This window comes from Colias philodice, chromosome 3, assembly GCF_061535455.1.
Source record: "Colias philodice isolate Cphi_HAF_F1 chromosome 3, ilColPhil1 Martin Lab GWU primary, whole genome shotgun sequence".
Classification (NCBI taxonomy): Eukaryota; Metazoa; Arthropoda; class Insecta; order Lepidoptera; family Pieridae; genus Colias; species Colias philodice.
The window spans coordinates 1,146,024-1,166,016 of NC_143088.1; the positions used below are offsets into that span (position 1 = coordinate 1,146,024).

At 35.0% G+C, this 19,993-nt stretch overlaps 2 protein-coding genes and 3 non-coding genes across 10 annotated transcripts; 1 reads left to right on the forward strand and 4 right to left on the reverse strand.

Moving 5' to 3' along the window:
* Window positions 1–2,785: 2,785 nt before the first annotated feature.
* Window positions 2,786–8,753, reverse strand: LOC149489344 (tRNA N(3)-cytidine methyltransferase METTL6). 6 transcript variants are annotated; one of them, XM_089712271.1, is made up of 9 exons: window positions 7,319–7,364; window positions 6,895–6,924; window positions 6,546–6,607; window positions 4,710–4,760; window positions 4,419–4,466; window positions 4,178–4,221; window positions 3,901–3,955; window positions 3,503–3,570; window positions 2,786–3,138 (listed from the first exon to the last, which is right to left on the reverse strand). In XM_089712271.1, exons 1-6 carry the CDS (start codon window positions 7,355–7,357, stop codon window positions 4,188–4,190), a joined length of 264 nt encoding a protein of 87 aa, XP_089568397.1. In that variant the 5' UTR covers window positions 7,358–7,364; the 3' UTR covers window positions 2,786–3,138; window positions 3,503–3,570; window positions 3,901–3,955; window positions 4,178–4,187. The 6 variants fall into 6 exon arrangements, with proteins under 6 accessions (XP_089568397.1, XP_089568414.1, XP_089568423.1 ...); XM_089712288.1 differs by lacking the exon at window positions 4,710–4,760 and adding an exon at window positions 5,197–5,243; XM_089712297.1 differs by lacking the exon at window positions 4,710–4,760 and adding an exon at window positions 5,197–5,243 and having other exon boundaries at window positions 4,173–4,221.
* Window positions 4,828–4,910, reverse strand: LOC149489345 (small nucleolar RNA snR60/Z15/Z230/Z193/J17). Its single transcript, XR_016318406.1, has one exon. It is a non-coding gene; the product is annotated as a small nucleolar RNA snR60/Z15/Z230/Z193/J17 (small nucleolar RNA).
* LOC149489346 (small nucleolar RNA snR60/Z15/Z230/Z193/J17) lies at window positions 5,312–5,396 on the reverse strand. Its single transcript, XR_016318412.1, has one exon. It is a non-coding gene; the product is annotated as a small nucleolar RNA snR60/Z15/Z230/Z193/J17 (small nucleolar RNA).
* Window positions 6,667–6,750, reverse strand: LOC149489347 (small nucleolar RNA snR60/Z15/Z230/Z193/J17). Its single transcript, XR_016318407.1, has one exon. It is a non-coding gene; the product is annotated as a small nucleolar RNA snR60/Z15/Z230/Z193/J17 (small nucleolar RNA).
* A 7,773-nt stretch (window positions 8,754–16,526) lies between the features above and the next one.
* On the forward strand, window positions 16,527–19,195 carry LOC149489348 (uncharacterized). Its single transcript, XM_089712241.1, has 3 exons — window positions 16,527–16,771; window positions 17,559–17,717; window positions 18,537–19,195. The coding sequence occupies exons 1-3, from the start codon at window positions 16,529–16,531 to the stop codon at window positions 18,873–18,875; spliced, it is 741 nt and encodes a 246-aa protein (XP_089568367.1). The 5' UTR covers window positions 16,527–16,528; the 3' UTR covers window positions 18,876–19,195.
* Window positions 19,196–19,993: the final 798 nt, after the last annotated feature.

The window sequence follows — 19,993 nt, forward strand, 5'->3', positions numbered from 1 at the left end:
TTGTGATTACATCACGCCGCGCTGGTGCGCGAGCAACACGTAGATTATATAATGTGATATTATATCTACCAAACTGCACTTAGTCCGCGTGGTGCATTACGGGCCAACCATCAGAGCCTACAGCCTGTTGAATACAGGAGTATTCAACAAATGAGCTGATGATGCAATGATACATACATTATTTATAGTTTACGGAAGTTTAGAATTTAATTTCTTTCAGTTTTCTCAGGATAAGAAAAAAAAGTATGATTAAAAGATTAAAGTTTTAATCTTCCATTCGCATTCGTCCATGTAATTTCAACCCATAATCTCTATACAATATACATGCCACTTTTTTTTGCATGAGGAATTTTCAAAAGCGGTCGATTGGTTCTAGTTTGTTTTTTGCCCAATTTGTAATATAATTCTCACTTAGTGTGAAATTAAAATAGTGGTTATCCACTCAAGTGCGGGACGACCGGGAGCCGGTCGATCCACATTCAGGGGCTTGTGCGTTGCGACCGGCTCCCGGTCGATCAACAGTCGTGGGTTTTGCGTTCGCTTTATAAAACGGTCTAATAACCTTCCTCTTTCTAACTTATATGACATGTTAAGGAAAGAACAGGCTAGCTATAAATCAAGATAACAACATAACCACATGATTTAAGTGGCCCACTTTTCATGACACATTGAGTAGGTAGTTTTTTGTACAAAAAAATAAACAAGGAATGTGTAAAAAAAATGTATGGGAGGGTATGATGTTTTTATTTTCTCGTAAGAAGAGTGTAACAAAGGATCAATAAATATTAAAATCTCACTGAACAGCTGTTTTAATTTTTTATTAGCAGACAAAATGTAACAAAAATTACAAGGGTACATTTGCTTTGACTTACAAGTTGTTTTTATTTATTTATATGTTACCATGTTTTGACAAGGCATAGACTATTTTATTATCTATGAATATACATACTTGCAAATGTGCTATTGATAAAGGAATCTGAGATAATCGACTTTAAAAAAATATTGGACCGCCAAAAACCCCAACTGCGGCGGCACCGGGAGCCGGTTTCGCACATGACCCGATTTTTGCAAAATGGCTCCCGCACTTGAGTGGTTAAATAGACCATGCATTTTTATTTTTTTACTAAGTCTTTATCGTAGTATGGGTAAATTAGGCTATGCTTACTGAAAATCCAAAATCGGTCTCTTTTATTGCTTTTTCATTGCTCTATGTTTAAATTCCATTTATTTTTATCATGCCTACTAGGATGAAGAATTTGTGAATAACGTTTTGGTGCACTTGTGTTCATATACTTATTAATCATTAAGGCATAGATAAATAAAATACGAAAATTCATTTTAATACATTTATTGTTCAAATAAATTTTACAGCAGGCTTTTATACTTCAAAAGCTGCACCATGGTCATCAGCAAAATCTGTAAACAAAGAAAATATGTTAAAAACAATGCAACATAATCCAAATACATAATTTTATTAAAAACAACTACGACGAGCAGACCTGTCTGCAGCAGGACACTTCAGAAGTCTGCGAATAGGTCGTAAATTATTTAGGGTAAATAAATAATTTACGACCGCAGACATAAAATAGTGACTATATGTTCCGTACATTCGTTATATTTTTTTTTTTAACTCTATGTTAAATTTGTCGTGAGCCTATATAACCAAGGTGGCGAGTTAGCGCACACGTCAGCAGTTTTGACCACTTCCATCTCGTCTGACTTACTGAGAATGCAACATAATGCTGCATCCATATAGGATCAGACGTTTTTTATTGACTGTTATTTTTGCTTAGATTACAAAATTAAAGGCAGATGGAGCATGACAATCTTCCGTCGCCCTTGCCAAAGAAAATACGAAATCAAAAACGAATACGAACCTCCGCCAGTGCCATATGCGCCAGTGCCGATTCTAGTGTCATGCAATACGTCAAAGGGGTTTGCTATTTTAGTAAAAAAATGCTGTCTTGTGAAAACTTTACAGTTCCTGCTCAACATGTCTTCCTCTATTGCGAACACATATTCGAAACCTTTTCCGCAGAGAACTCTTGACTACCCCAGTTGTTAATTGGTTCCTCATCTTATTGGCTGCATCGATAATTTTTTGTCGTAAAATATCAACAGATGGAATCGGGTTCGGCTCATTGTACACCAGACTCTTCATATATAATATACGTAAAAGTCCATGGTGGTTAGGTCTAGACTTCTAGCCGGCCATGGTATGGGCCCACCTCTTACGATCTATCTGTTTGGATAGTTGATGTCTAACCATTCTCTAACACTTCTGTAATGTGCAGGGCAGCCATCATGTTGGAACCACATGTCTCTTAACAAAGTCAGGGGTATGTCTTCAAGTAGGTCGCTTAAATGTTGGCGCAGAAAGGTCTCATAATTTTCACCATTTAGGTTGTCCGGAAGGAAGTATGGTCCAATTAATTTATTTGAAATTATCCCCATCCACACATTAAGACTGAATCGTCTGTGATTTTTTTGGATTCTTCTTGATAGGATTGCCACGTGCTTTCGGAGCCCAATAGTGAGCGTTATGGTAATTTGTGATACCGTCTTGATCAAATTTGGACTCATCTGTCCATAAAATTTTGACGTGACAACGTCTTATAATTCGATAGCGCCGGCTGCACGCACGAAAAAACATGACTCATGAGGCGCTACCTCGCTCTGAGGCGTTCCATGTAAGGCTTGAAGTGCAAGCGAGAGCGCGAAACGAGCGGCAAAGAAGCACAATCGGACGTTACTACACTTATTGTAAAAAGTTGTACAATGTCACGTTCAACTACCGTCAGTAAACCGACTTTACAGACAACCAATTTTTTTTGTTTTTTTTTGAAAGACGAGGGGTTTTCCAGATTTCGATTCGACATGAATCTACAAAAATCTAGTCTTCTTAAAGGATATCCTTCTTCCATCACGTGCACGGGCGTGTAGTGATATGGGTAATATCCTGAAGTGTTCATTGTGAACCATACTTTCCACTGAGACAGACCAAGTTCTCGGGCAACAATGTCTGTTGATGTTGCGGGATCCATTCGAAAACATCGCTTAATTTCATTTTGCTCTTCGTCTTCCTCATCCCGGACAGATGGCCGACCGACAAACTAATTTCTTTAACATAGGATGAGTCTGTGAACAAAAAAAATACGATTTAGATACTTATCACATTATATATAGGCTTATAACAAAATTGTTATCAATACAATCAGACGCGTTAGGTGGTCAACATGGTTTTATGGGTTCTCTCTGGTGAGGGAGACCTGAAGGTCTAGTCATCATTTTATGCTTGAATGATAGTAGTTATTTTAAAATGGTCATTAATTATAACAGCTATACATATGAATATTATGTCAAATTGATACATAAATTGACAAAAAGCACTCTTTATAATTTAGAAACTAAAGAGACAAGCTGTTGTGTATTTAGTTGTGTTTATTTATACTTAAAAAGTATGATTATGAATGTTATAGTAATATGAATTGATGATATTTACCTATAGTAATAATCACTTCTTTGCGTCTCAAAAGTAGGTACATCACATATTGCTGTTTGCATTCTCATCTGAAAATAAAAATAAAGTTTGTAGTAAAATTTACAACATAATTCAAACGTTACTATTTATAAACGTAATCAGACGCGTTAGGTGGTCAACATGGTTTTATGGGTTCGCTCTGGTGAGGGAGACCTGAAGGTCTGGTCATCATTTTAGAAGTTCTGATTAAAAAGTTAAACTTTAAACAAATATATAAATAAAATTCTTTATTGACAGTAACACTATTTCACGGGCATCAGACAACATACGAGAGAAATTTATTTTTTTTTTTCTACGGTAGATAAATTATACAGTCGTAAATCTTAAATATATTTATTTATTAGACAAACTTTAATCACCTTAAGCCTTGACGTTCTCTATTTTCTTAAACAGTAGACCAATCCTGTGAGAATCCTGTGAAATAATTTTACTATTTAGTAAAAATAAATACATTGCTTTTTAATAAGATTCAAATATGTGTAATCAGACGCTTTAGGTGGTCAACATGGTTTTATGGGTTCTCTCTGGTGAGGGAGACCTGAAGGTCTAGTCATCATTTTATTTTAATATTAATAATTTTTACATGTTCTTACTATTTTATATCCAAAATAAACATATAACCTAACCTAACCTTACCATATTTGATTTATCTGGCTGTGTCATTCAGCTCGTATGTCTCCCTAAAACAAAGAAATAAATTATTGTAGTAATACATATGTAACGGCTCGACAAAATATAGTAAATGCAAATAAATCAGTGAGGATAGTTATGTTAACAGCATTATGTATCAGATGTCCCTATCTAAGATCATCATATAAGAACCAATTTCTTTTATTATTTTTATATTATTAACAACAAAAACGTTTTTTCTATTCACCTTTTTCCCATGTTCCATTTCCATCTTCGAGACTTGTTGAGAAAATATCTGAAAAAGAAAAAACACATGAGAACATGCGCTATAATAATAAAATAATTGTAGGATTTAAATTAAAAATCAGTGTGGATAGTTATGTTAACAGCATTATGTATCAGATGTCCCTATCTAAGATCATCATTTTATTGTTACTTATTCATTTCTATAAAAAGAATGTCATTTCATAGGTAAGAGAGATTGGTAACAAAAGAGCATATTATAACATGGGGAATAAGAAAAGTAACAAATATTTACCTGTTACATGTGCCTCGCCATGCCTTTTCAACCTGTGTCAATAGACAGCAACTAAAATAAAAAAAACACGTTTTTAATTAGACATGTTTTTTCAGATTTAACAAATAATGTTTGTTTTGTATATTATCAGATAGGAGCGAGACAATAAATGGTATACATCAATTGTACTCAGATGAACTATGAAATCATCATTTAATATTGCACAATGGACAAAAATGTTTGGATATAATTTTTGAAGTAATTTACATTATTTCAAATGTTTAATTAATATGTAGTAATATGTCAATTGTGTATTCCGTATGCAAATAAATCAGTGAGGATAGTTATGTTAACAGCATTGTGTATCAGATGTCCCTATCTAAGATCATCATTTTATTGTTACTTATTCATTTCTATAAAAAGAATGTCATTTCATAGGTAAGAGAGATTGGTAACAAAAGAGCATATATTCATAACATGGGGAATTAGAAAAGTAACAAATATTTACCTGTTTCTTGTGCCTCGCCGTCCCTTTTCAGTGTCAATAAACAGCAACTGTAATAAAAAAACACATCTTTAATTACACATTGTTCTTTCAGACAATTAAAAATAATGTGTGATTGATATCTTATCAGATAGGAGCGAAAGACAATAAATGGTATACATCAATTGTACTCAGATGAACTATGAAATCATCATTTAATATTGCACAATGGACAATAATGTCTGGATATAGTTTTTGAAATAATTTACATTATTTCAAACGTTTAATTAATATGTAGGAAAACAAATGTATAACGAAATACCATAATTTCAGAGGTCCTGGTACAATAATCGTTCTCGGTATGAAATACCCAGAACAACATTATACTACAACACTTCGAATTATGGTACATGTTGAGAAAGTATTTCAGAATAAAATACTTGTATCAAGACAGTGTTGTGCAAAATTCTCAATCTGGTTCTGAATCAGACCCAAGACAATGTCTGGTCCATCATCAGGCCAAGACAGTCTGGTTTTTCATCAGACCCCAGACAATGTAGTACATGTAAAGCTTATTCTGTATCAAGACAGTGTTGTGCAAAATTCTCAGTCTGGTTCCGAATCAGACCCAAAACATCGTCTGGTTCTTCATCAGACCCCAGACAATGAGTGTCTTACAGTAGCTAGAAACTAGCCAAGTTGTAATTGAGAAACTCCCAAAGCACTCTTGCATCACAAGGTCCCAGCAGCAACAATAATTATACAGAAGCCATAGGAAAGGTTGTGTGGTCACAGAATACATAATAGTAGCTAAACACTACAGAACGGACACTCTCCGCCTCCCGCCAAAATTAAACACTTACCTCACCCCGCACAATCAGTCTAAAAATGGTCCATATTTTTCTACAGGGATGATACGCAACGAAGATTGACAACATTAATCAAATTGACTTAAAGTAATTTTATTATTTTGGATTTGTGATTATCGTTTTTCGTAGAAAATGGTTAGATATTGTGCTGTTTACGGATGTATTTCATCAGAAAAACGCGAATTTTTTTTTACGCTAGTTAAAAATGTGCCAACCATAAAGCACACACATTTGTAGTCTCTACAGTGTGACTGTCAAAACGATGATTTTGTATGGAGTGTCCGGGGTGTGGTGTGGTTGTAATATATCACTATCAGCCCACAGGCATCCAAAATTATTGTAGTTTAGGCTCATGTAAAGCTGTCTGGTTTAAATTGCAATCAAATTCCAGGCCTTACAGCACCATCCAAAGCGTTCAGGCATAACAAAGTCCCAGATAATATATCACATACTTTGTCTACCTACCTCTATATTAGCATGCAATAAAATATATTTAAATGATACTCACATAAATTTGAAGCAAGTTTTTCAAAGTCCATTGCAATTTGGCAGTTGCGCTTTAATATCTGTAAAAAATTAACTTATTAGTTTTAAGTTATAGAAGAAGATAATTTAATTATTATTTAGATAACATCAGATAGGAGCGAAAGACATAAAGTGATATACATCAAAGTAATCAGCTGAACTATGAAGTCATCATTAAAAAACTAAAAAAAAATGTGCCAATTATTAACAACAAAAACTATATTATACAACAAAACATTTAACAAAAAATAAAATCAAAATAATACAATATTTTTTATATGACTATTTACTTTTACTATGATTAATATAAAATTTAGTTTATATTTACCTTGTATGCACATAAATATATGAAGATTATCTGTAACCAAAGAAAAACAGTAATTAAATACTTGCTCAATTTGAAAAGTCACAATATTATTTTTAAAGGTTTCAGATCGCTTTTATTTTGTATATCCATCACATCTCGCAACTGGTGTCCCTACTCTAAGAAAAATAGAAAAAATTAAAGAATTACTAAAGAAATTACAAGCTAAAGTTATACCAAGTTACCAAAAAATAAAGTTACAAGTTACCAAAAAATAAAGTTACAAGTTACTCTAAGTCGCTATTCTAAGTGATTTTCACCTGTTGCGAGACAACTGAAGGTTTTCAGATGCACTGCGATATCATCATTCTCAAATATTATATTTAAACAATTTATATAAATTAGATTAACTTTATCTTTTACTTAATACATATTATAAAATTCTTACCATGTCAAAATCAAACAGCATTTCCATGTCAACATTCATTCAGCACCTGTAGAAGAAATAATTTATTAGAAACTGTGGAAAATATTTATTTGTATGTGTATTCTTTAATTATATTCAGCTAGAGCTAATATACATGCAAATCATTATTATTTCAATGGTTAGCACTTCTCATCATTATATATCAAGATAATCGTTTTATTAAAAAATTTAACCCTAAAATGAAACCTTACAATAAGTGTCCGAAGACCTAATGTAAAAGGAAAGAAATAAATAATTTTGAATTTTTGAAGTGTAGTAGCTTACCAGTGCCATGTGGTTTTTTGTATTTCCCCTGGACAAATATACGGGGGACATCCACACCTTCCTTAAAGTTTACAGTGCGGCGTTGCACATAAGTGTTAGAGAGTATCTTAAACCCAGCGTTTGTGAAAAGATCTGCTAGTTCTTCTTCTGTGTAGTAATAGGTCCTGAAAAAGATATTTATTAGTTTCTGTACATACTATACCATGAACCATTACAATATGTAACAAAAATGAGGTAAATAAATATACCATGAGTAATTACAATGTACAAAAATAATGTCAAGAAATATATACCTTGTTCCATCTTGCCTCATGTAATAGTTGTCAGCTATTTTATGACCAGGTTTGAATCTAAGCTGGGCCATGTCGTATCTACCGTAATCTCTAAATAACAGTACACCCCCCGGTTTCAATGCTCGAAACGCTACTTGAGCAACTTGGGACCACATGGTCGGGTTTATGGCCGAGAGAACAAATATTAAACTGGCTATATCTGCAGTATTTTCATTTATGTTCTCGAATAAATCATCCGTAGTTAAATCTGCGCAAAAGGCCTTTATCTTTGAATCATCGTATAATTTGTTCGACTTGACAAACTCAACAGCACGCGGTGAAAAATCGCATGCGTAGAAAAAGAAATTAGAAAAGCCTTCTTCTATCAGCGGAAACACCATGTTGCCGACGCCACAGCCGAGTTCAAGGAATACTATCCTTTGTTCAGGATCGAAATTAATCAACTCTTGGAACTCACGTGTTGTCCAATGCCGGTCCCGAAAGAATTTTGTTTCATTTCTCTTGTAAAAGATATCCCAGTGCCTTTTTGCCTCTCTCTCCAGTTTAGCAGCTTTTGCTTCAGGAATCATGCGCGAGTTTTGCAATTCAAGGCGTTCCTTTTCTTCATCAGTCAAATCTTTCAAACGGTGCACGAAAATGTCGCCGTTAGGTGTGACATGTTTATCCGTTTCCATCATGAAATATATCGTCGATATTTGGGTAAAAACTGTATGAATCGACGTTCTCTCAAGGTAAATGTCTTCTATATCGCCATATTTTATGAATGAAACGCTCAAAACTTGAAAAAGTAAACTTACGACGACGACGGAAACACGTCCTCGTCGTGATACATTTGGAAATTATATACAATGACAATTGACAATTGCGGATTGCCGGTTGCCCTATTATGCTAGGCGTCCACTAGGCGGATCGGGCCGGGCCGGGCCGCATCGCAACGCAAAAATACGCCGGCCTATGTTTTGTATGAAACATCGTCCATTAGCGACGGATCGGGTCGGGGCGGGCCGCAACGCATTGGCGGATATCGCTTTGCAGGCGGATTTCTGCCGGCGGTGCGCTGCGGCCCGGCCCGCCCCGACCCGTCTAGTGGACGCAGGCAGGCGGATGTGAGCGGCGAGCGTCTGTTAAATTATAAACAGACGTTCGAACTGGTGCGACCGGACCACCGTACTCGTGCGGTGCGATCGACTCGCCACACGACCGCACCGCACCTAGGGTTGCCAGTATTTAAGATGCCAGGATTTAAGGGTTAACAGCATCAAAAATACGAGTTTTAGTTATCTTTTACGGGAGATAATTAAAACAGCAATGTTAAATAGAGAAAATTTATTTTTGGCATTTATATTTGCTGTTGGAAGAAACAGCTTTTAATAGCTCTTCATTTTCTAAAGCGAATGTATAAAAATCTTTGCACGATAATTTAAAATTACATTTAATTAATTTGCAGCTTCGCCTTTACAGTTTCAATATTCAATCGGTTTCGGCTATCCGTCCAGGCATTGCCGCACAAAGAAAATATTTCTTAGTTTAAAAATTACGATTAAATTTACGATTTTTAAAAAAACATTTAAAATATTGGAATTTTCGCGGCCGACTGAGCTAAATAAATTCGTATAAAAAAATAGATACACTAGTGACTAGATAATTTATTATGTTGCTAATATATGAAGTGATTAAAGGCGCAAATTATCCCTTTTTGAAATTTTCGATATTGTCGATAGAGGCGAAAGTATTGTAATTTTTACTGATTTTCGTTTTTATTTTTTATATTATATGCAGGCGCTAGTAGAAGCTCTGTTTAGTACCAAAAGAAACCTTGAACTGAGTTCTACATGTGACAAAAATACCACATTCTAGCCACGAAGTTATTACGAGATATAGATTTTCAAAGAATGTCAGGGTTGTCCCTAGTAAACAAAATTATATATATCATCTATCTATTACCAAGTTTTTGTTTGTTTTAGTCGTTAGTTATAGTCGATATTTCAATATATTATTATATGTAGGTAAAAGGTTAATTTATTACAATCTTTATATGTAATAAATTAACTGAACAAAAAAAATGTCTTAGATTTATAAGACAATTCAATAATATCAAATTAATACAAATTAATCTCCTTTTTTTGTGAATATTTCGAGCATTGATCATAGTAATCTCATTAAAAGTCAAACCGAATTCTTTGAAAATCTATTTCTCGTAATAAATTCGTGGTTAGAATGTTGTATTTTTTTCACATGTAGACCTCAGTTCAAGGCTTCTTTTGGTACAAGTACAAGTACAAGTTACAACCATTGAAAAGAAGAAAACGAAGAGAAAAGAATGGGCAAAATTATATTTAAAAGACAGGGATTCATTCAGACATATGCAGTCATATCATAAATCTTTGTAGAGTTCTAAAATTTATATTATTAATCTTTTTTCAGTATTAGCCACGTCATCCGACGCCATCGCCATTGATAACGATCGACCGACGTCCGTTTTGTTTGGCGGTTGAACTGTGACTAAAGCTGTAATAAGTATATAGTCTATGACTAATGCGCTGTCCGGTGCGATCGCCCGTCCACACGCGCGAATTTGGTACGGTCCGCACCAAGTTCGGATGAAAAAACCATCGAACCAACCGTACCGTCAATAATAATAATTATGTCCGGCGGACCACTGTACACACGATCGAATATGGTCCGGAGCGCACCAAGGTCACGGTGCGGTCCGTACCAAATTCGAACGTCTGTTTATAAATTTAGATAAAATCCGCCTAGGCGGTCCGCCGCGCCCCGTACAGGTGGACGCAGGAGCAAACAGCGCGTCCATTAGAGACGGCCCGTTGCGATGCGACCCGCCCCGATCCGTCTCTAATGGACGCCTAGCATAAATAGCTTCAACACCCCGTTTTCCAATTACAGCACTAGGCGGCATAATGCTTAAAGTTATAAACAGACGTTCGAATTTGGTACGGACCGCACCGTGACCTTGGTGCGCTCCGGACCATATTCGATCATGTGTACAGTGGTCCGCCGGACATAATTATTATTATTGACGGTACGGTTGGTTCGATGGTTTTTTCATCCGAACTTGGTGCGGACCGTACCAAATTCGCGCGTGTGGACGGGCGATCGCACCGGACAGCGCATTAGTCATAGACTATATACTTATTACAGCTTTAGTCATAGTTCTACCGCCAAACAAAACGGACGTCGGTCGATCGTTATCAATGGCGATGGCGTCGGATGACGTGGCTAATACCATGGACTAATAGAATTCTATTAGAATAGAATTCTATTAGTCCAATTCTATTAGTCCATGCTAATACTGAAAAAAGATTAATAATATAAATTTTAGAACTCTACAAAGATTTATGATATGACTGCATATGTCTGAATGAATCCCTGTCTTTTAAATATAATTTTGCCCATTCTTTTCTCTTCGTTTTCTTCTTTTCAATGGTTGTAACTTGTACTTGTACTTGTACCAAAAGAAGCCTTGAACTGAGGTCTACATGTGAAAAAAATACAACATTCTAACCACGAATTTATTACGAGAAATAGATTTTCAAGGAATTCGGTTTGACTTTTAATGAGATTACTATGATCAATGCTCGAAATATTCACAAAAAAAGGAGATTAATTTGTATTAATTTGATATTATTGAATTGTCTTATAAATCTAAGATATTTTTTTTGTTCAGCTAATTTATTACATATAAAGATTATGTACCTACATATAATAATATATTGAAATATCGACTATAACTAACGACTAAAACATAAACAAAAACTTGGTAATAGATAGATGATATATATAATTTTGTTTACTAGGGACAACCCTGACATTCTTTGAAAATCTATATCTCGTAATAACTTCGTGGCTAGAATGTGGTATTTTTGTCACATGTAGAACTCAGTTCAAGGTTTTTTTTGGTACTAAACAGAGCTTCTACTAACGCCTGCATATAATATAAAAAAATAAAAACGAAAATCAGTAAAAATTACAATACTTTCGCCTCTATCGACAATATCGAAAATTTCAAAAAGGGATAATTTGCGCCTTTAATCACTTCATATATTAGCAACGTAATAAATTATCTAGTCACTAGTGTATCTATTTTTTTATACGAATTTATTTAGCTCAGTCGGCCGCGAAAATTCCAATATTTTAAATGTTTTTTTAAAAATCGTAAATTTAATCATAATTTTTAAACAAAGAATATTTTCTTTGTGCGGCAATGCCTGGACGGATAGCCGAAACCAATTGAATATTGAAACTGTAAAGGCGAAGCTGCAAATTAATTAAATGTAATTTTAAATTATCGTGCAAAGATTTTTATACATTCGCTTTAGAAAATGAAGAGCTATTAAAAGCTGTTTCTTCCAACAGCAAATATAAATGCCAAAAATAAATTTTCTCTATTTAACATTGCTGTTTTAATTATCTCCCGTAAAAAATAACTAAAACTCGTATTTTTGATGCTGTTAACCCTTAAATCCTGGCATCTTAAATACTGGCAACCCTAGGTGCGGTGCGGTCGTGTGGCGAGTCGATCGCACCGCACGAGTACGGTGGTCCGGTCGCACCAGTTCGAACGTCTGTTTATAATTTAACGTTGAATGTTCCAACTACAGAAATGCTTCGCACAATCGAGCACTAGAAAAAGTAATGCGCGTGAATTGATGCGTGATGACATCGTGATGATGCGTGATGCGTGAAATAATCAAAGTTAACTCAAATTGTGTTAAAAAAAATAAATACAAGTATGGATGAAGGTACAAACATTGAAAAAAATGTTAATGAAATAATCAAAATCCAAATTACTTAAAATAACTGTAAATATTTTTCAACCAATTATTATGTATACCACTTTATATACACATTTATGAGGTTATTGCTAAGGCCAAGCGCGCACCACGATTTTAATTTTTGCGACACGATTTCAAAATCGCGCTGTAGAAAATCGCAGAGAGTACGGTGCGCGCACAGCGATAATTCAATAGTGATCATTACTCACTTCATCATTGATTTCGTACAAGTTGCTTGTCTTTATTTACTACTTCGGAGGATAAGAAAAAAAAAAAGAAAATTCGTCAATATTGGACTCATCCTTTTACAGCAGATAGAATTGTCAATGGTTTCTTTTATCAGAAATACAATGAACTTCGGATGTATCCCAAAAAATTCTTTGGCTATTAGAGAATGAAAATTCCGCCAAAAGACCGCCCATTGCGCTTTTTTATTTTTTTTATTATTGTAACCTTTATGTACTTATTTATATTTTGTTTCTTGCACAATAAAGTGTTAAATAAATAAATTCAAACTTTTGTCAGATTACTGCGTTCATGTTTACCAAACAGTACCTACCTATATAACTACGATGTTTACTGTTGGACAGACGAAACACAAGTGAAGTGCCGGCCGAGTGTGCGATTTTATTATCGCAGTGCGCGCGGTACCATACAATTTCATATTCTGCATTTGATTTTCGCGACAATCGCGTCGCGAGCAGTCGCAGCAAAATGTGACAAATCACAATTTTAAAATCGCTGTGATTATTTAATCGCATGTGCGCGCATTGTCATAGTAAGGCCATGCGCAGACGACAGACTATCCGTGACGCACTTTTTAGTCTGTGAAAATAGAACCTATGAAATTAAGCGTCTTATTTACGGTCCATCTTGACGTACGTCCCGCCAAGGTCATACACGATGCACGACGCAAAACGACAGTGAATAGCGTTGACGTACGTCAATAATTATTATTATTATCTTGCTGGATGTGCACGACCAACTTTTCATCCAGCAAGCACCCCCACCACCGCGAACGTCGTGCAGATGGACAGTGAATAGCGCGGACGTACAGCAGATTAGTGTTGCCAACAGAAATTAATGTAAATACTTGGAAACGTGGCCTATTGATATGATTTTTTTGTGATAACTTAGTGAGTACATGAGCAAGCAAGAAACGGTTATTTTATATTTTTATGTACACAGGAAATCCCAATTATCATTACTTTTGGATCAACCTTGTACACATGGACAGTTTATATTCAGAAGTTATTATTTTAAAAGAACTCCAAGGCGAATTGTTGAATAACACGGATTTTATGCAAAAGTCCACTGCAGAAAAATGGCAATTTATTTTAAAAAAATGTCTTGACGAATTTGTATGTTTAAAAAAATGATTAGCTATATACTCTCTGTTCCCGCCACTTCAGCATTTACTGAAAGAGTCTTTTCGGTCATGAATGTGAAGTGGCGGGAAGAGAGAAACCGAGCTTCATTAAAAATTAATTAAAAATGAGCTCTTGAAATATATAAATTTAGATTTGGAATGTTTGGATTCATATAATTCATTGAAAAATAATGAAAAATTCTTAGTTACTGCAAAAAGTACAAAAAATACATTTTTAAAAATATTTATTTACTCTTTATTTACCTCCTTTAAAATCAGATATACTCTATTTCTTCAAATAAAAGTTGGCAACCCTAGCCATGCTTGATGCGCGCACGATCGTCAGTAGGATACATCCAGCACCGCGGCCTTGAGCCGACGTACGTCGGGGATTGACCGTGAATAAGACGCTTTATATGCAGTAACGCACACGACGCGCAAAAAGTCCGGCGCACAAAAAATCCGTGTAATTCGGGCAGACCGCACCGCGCCGCTCCGCACAAAAGTGTGTGAAAAGAATTGAACGTTTGCTTCAACGCGCGCTAACGCAGACGGCGCACACTTTACACGATTTCCATAGCGTCTACGTCCCTACAGCTCTGCCGACAAAATGATCGAAGATGTGCGTCGTGTGCGTTGAGTCTGTGAAAAATCCGCGACCGACTTTTTGCGCGCCATACAGACTTTTTGTGCGCCGCAGACTCGATCGCACAAAAAGTGTGCCGTCTGCGCAGGGCCTAACTCATACGTTGTATTTCTGCGATAAAATAATCACGCTGCAGAAAGTCACAGAGTACATTGAATATACGGGCAGAAAGTCGTGGTGCGCGCTAGCTCTAATGTTACAAACAGACGTTCGAATTTGGTACGGACCGCACCGTGACCTTGGTGCGCTCCGGACCATATTCGATCATGTGTACAGTGGTCCGCCGGACATAATTATTATTATTGACGGTACGGTTGGTTCGATGGTTTTTTCATCCGAACTTGGTGCGGACCGTACCAAATTCGCGCGTGTGGACGGGCGATCGCACCGGACAGCGCATTAGTCGACTATATACTTATTACAGCTTTAGTCATAGACATAGTTCTACCGCCAAACAAAACGGACGTCGGTCGATCGTTATCAATGGCGATGGCGTCGGATGACGTGGCTAATACTGAAAAAAGATTAATTATATAAATTTTAGAACTCTACAAAGATTTATGATATGACTGCATATGTCTGAATGAATCCCTGTCTTTTAAATATAATTTTGCCCATTCGTTTTTTCTCTTCGTTTTCTTCTTTTCAATGGTTGTAACTTGTACTTGTACTTGTACCAAAAGAAGCCTTGAACTGAGGTCTACATGTGAAAAAAATACAACATTCTAACCACGAATTTATTACGAGAAATAGATTTTCAAGGAATTCGGTTTGACTTTTAATGAGATTATTAAGATCAATGCTCGAAATATTCACAAAAAAAGGAGATTAATTTGTATTAATTTGATATTATTGAATTGTCTTATAAATCTAAGATATTTTTTTTTGTTCAGTTAATTTATTACATATAAAGATTATGTACCTACATATAATAATATATTGAAATATCGACTATAACTAACGACTAAAACATAAACAAAAACTTGGTAATAGATAGATGATATATATAATTTTGTTTACTAGGGACAACCCTGACATTCTTTGAAAATCTATATCTCGTAATAACTTCGTGGCTAGAATGTGGTATTTTTGTCACATGTAGAACTCAGTTCAAGGTTTCTTTTGGTACTAAACAGAGCTTCTACTAACGCCTGCATATAATATAAAAAAATAAAAACGAAAATCAGTAAAAATTACAATACTTTCGCCTCTATCGACAATATCGAAAATTTCAAAAAGGGATAATTTGCGCCTTTAATCACTTCATATATTAGCAACGTAATAAATTATCTAGTCACTAGTGTACCTATTTTTTTATACGAATTTATTTAGCTCAGTCGGCCGCGAAAATTCCAATATTTTAAATGTTTTTTTAAAAATCGTAAATTTAATCATAATTTTTAAACAAAGAATATTTTCTTTGTGCGGCAATGCCTGGACGGATAGCCGAAACCAATTGAATATTGAAACTATAAAGGCGAAGCTGCAAATTAATTAAATGTAATTTTAAATTATCGTGCAAAGATTTTTATACATTCGCTTTAGAAAACAACAGCAAATATAAATGCCAAAAATAAATTTTCTCTATTTAACATTGCTGTTTTAATTATCTCCCGTTAAAAATAACTAAAACTCGTATTTTTGATGCTGTTAACCCTTAAATCAAATACTGGCAACCCTAGGTGCGGTGCGGTCGTGTGGCGAGTCGATCGCACCGCACGAGTACGGTGGTCCGGTCGCACCAGTTCGAACGTCTGTTTATAACTTATCTCTATGAATATTTTTTTTTCAACACTGAACTTAAACATGAACGCCGAGGGAGTTACAGTCACCGAACGTGATATAATAATAAAATTATTGGAACTATATAAAGACTTTCCCTGTTTGTGGGATTTAACTAACAAAGATTACGCAAATAGAGAAGCCCGAAATGAAGCGTATTCTATTATGTTAGAAGTATTTAAAAAAATTGACAGTGGGGCTACATTAAAAACCTTAAAAAATAAGTTGGACAATATGCGTACATCCTATAGGAGGGAGCGAAAAAAGGTAAGCAAATTCAAGTCAAATATCCTGTTATGTATATAAATAAATAATGTGTTTTATATGTTTTTAATTTATGAGCATTTTTGTCTGATCTCGATGACATATTATAATTAATGAAATGTAGCAACTTTGATTCACTAAAAAGTATTTAATAAATATCAAACTTATTTAATAAATAGCACATCTAAATAATATGTAGTAGGTAATTAATAATATCAAATCTTTTTTATTTTTTACTTCTCCGTTTTTCAAGTCGGTTGTTTTTATTTTTATTGCGTTTCATTATGAATAACTAGGTATCCGCCCGCGCAGTCAAAGAAAAACCCGCATAGTTCCCGTTCCCATGGGATTTCCGGGATTGCATCATTTTCCCGGGATACAAAGTAGCCTATGTCCTTTCTCGGGTATCAAAATATCTCCATACCAAATTTCATGAAAATTGGTTCAGTAGTTTAGGCGTGATTGAGTAATAGGCAGACAGACAGAGTTACTTTAGCATTTATAATATTAGTATGGATGACATGATTGCTAAAGGATTTCCCCCATTCCCTAGACTGGCTTCTACAGTCTAAATATCAAGAGAAATATGAAGTGATATACGGCTGCGCGATATCAAAACATGTCTTGATGTAGCAAGACTAGCAAGTATACATAGTGATAATCAAGACATGTTTTGACAATACTTAACAAGTAAAAAAATCATTATAATATATTCTAAGTACTTTATTGAAGAAATAAAACAACTATGGGTTTCAGTAAACAATAAATTTGGATATTTTACATATTTTAGGTGGAAGCTAGCATGACTAGTTGCTCTGGAAACGATGAGGTGCATACGCCATCACTATGGTACTATGAACACCTCTTATTCTTAGATGAAAAAATCATGCCGACGACAGAGGTTATTGATAATATGGAGACTTATTCTTCCCAGTCACATAATGATGAGGTAAGATTTAAATATTCAGAGTATTAATCATTCTTTCTTGAAAATGTACCTGGCCCTGATTGTTAAAATATTCAGTGAATATTTGTCTAACAGAATTGCCATCTGCAGTACGTTCCCTTTCTGTTCTGTTAAGGCCTACTGAGTTGTCATTTAATCTCCAGTCTCCTGGCCGAAAAGTACATGTTTCAGTATCCTCGGTATCAACACAATTTCTTGTTATATAGTTTGATGACTTTTTTCTTAAATAATTGTGCAGTGTGCATGAAGCCATTACAACTTTGGGTACATTATGAACATTAATTTGAATTGGTCTTTTTAATACTCTAAAACGTTCAGCTAAAATACCAAATGCATTTTCTACAATTCTTCTTGCTCTGGAGAGTCTATAATTGAAAATTCTTTGATCATGTGACAAATTTCTTCTTGGATATGGTTTTAAAAGATTTTCATGAATGGCAAATGCATTATCTGCCACAAAACAATATGGGGCGATAACATTTGATTGCGGTAATATAGAAGGTGATGGTAAATTTAGTTGGTTCGATTTCATTTTTTCATGAAAAGTTGTATGTTTGAATACTCCACCATCAGAAATACTGCCATTAGAACCTATATTTACATAAATAAACTCGTAATTTGCATTCACAATACCAAGCAGGACTATGCTAAAAGTTCCCTTATAATTATAGTACAGTGTACCCGATTTTGGCGGCTTCTCGATAATAACATGTTTGCCGTCAATAGCACCCAAGCAATGATTAAATTGCCATTTTATTTCAAAGTCTTTAGCTATTTGTAACCAGTCATTTTCTGTTTCAGGAACCTGCAATAAAAAGAGAACGCTTTACGAGAAGAAAGCAAAAAAACATTTTAAAGAAACAGTCGGAATTACTAGAGTCTGCTAAAATATTAATATGTGGCGACGGCACATCAGCTGATGCTTTCGGGAACTCCGTGAGTTCTCAGCTCAAGGAGCTCCCAAAAGTACAAAGATGCCTCGCCGAAAAATTAATAGGAGAAACATTGTTCTATGCAAAACTAGGAGTCCTAAATTTTGAAACATCAATAAATGTTAAAAATATGACGTTTCAAAAGTGCTTCTCGAAGAAATCTATACCCGGCGCGGCGAATGATGATCCCTATGACAGTTCGTCTTAGTGATTGCTCGTATCATCGTATGATGAGTCGTGTCGATACTTTACTATTTTATAGGCAAAGGCGTGGTTTGCATTCAGCCACGTCGGTAAACATGTTTTTACAATTAATATTATAAAACGTCTATATGTTGTTGTTGTATTAATTTAAGTTTTTTAGCATAGATTAAGTAGGTAAGAAAAATGAAAGTTTTCCAAAACATAAAAATGCGCCTTATCATTTTCACGTAATTTTTAACCCGTTTAACACAGTGTAGGTATATTATTTTATCATGAAAATGGAAGCCGCTATTTAATTTGTCTAAAAAACATATTATCATAGGTAAGTAAGAGCGAGCGCCCACGAGCAACTTTGTCTCCGCAACAATTTTGTCTCCGCAACTATTTTGTCTCTCCAGCCATGGGCTAGTATGAAAGTGCGCGTACGTAGCGACGCAACTCCCGGGAGACTTTTTTGTCCGCGGGTTCGGAGACAAGCCCGCGACGCAACTGTCGCCCTATCTATTGGTTTCAATGCAAGTGCGCGCACGGCGACAAAAATGTTGCCTGTCGACGGCCGCCGGCCAGTTGCCGCGTAACCGGCGTAGCGATAATACGTATTTATGTCAACGTATTTATTCTCGTACACAGTAGTTTTAACCGACTTCAAAAAAAAGGAGGAGGTTATCAATTCGGCCGGTATATTTTTTGTATGTATGTATACCAATTACTCCAAGGTTTCTGAACCGGTTTACGTGATTCTTTTTTTTTTTGATGCGGAATGGTGTGGAATTGGTCCCATAAATTTTATTCGGATAAGCCCAGTAGTTTTTATTTTATGAGCATTTTTGTCTGGTCTCGATGACTTAATTGAAATGTAGCAAGTAACTTTGATTCATTGCCAGGTAACCGATTGAGCTGAAATTTTGTATACGCATGTAAATTGGATAACGATGAAACATTATTATGACAAAGAGCTGATTTGATGATGGAGTCGGAAGGTGGTCATAGGAACTTAGTAATATATTGACTCAACTTTATCGAGTTTGGGCTCGTTTGATTCGTGTTGAAAAATACACTAAAAAGTATTAAATAAAAACTAATTTACTTTTTACAATTACGATTACATATCTATACTAATAT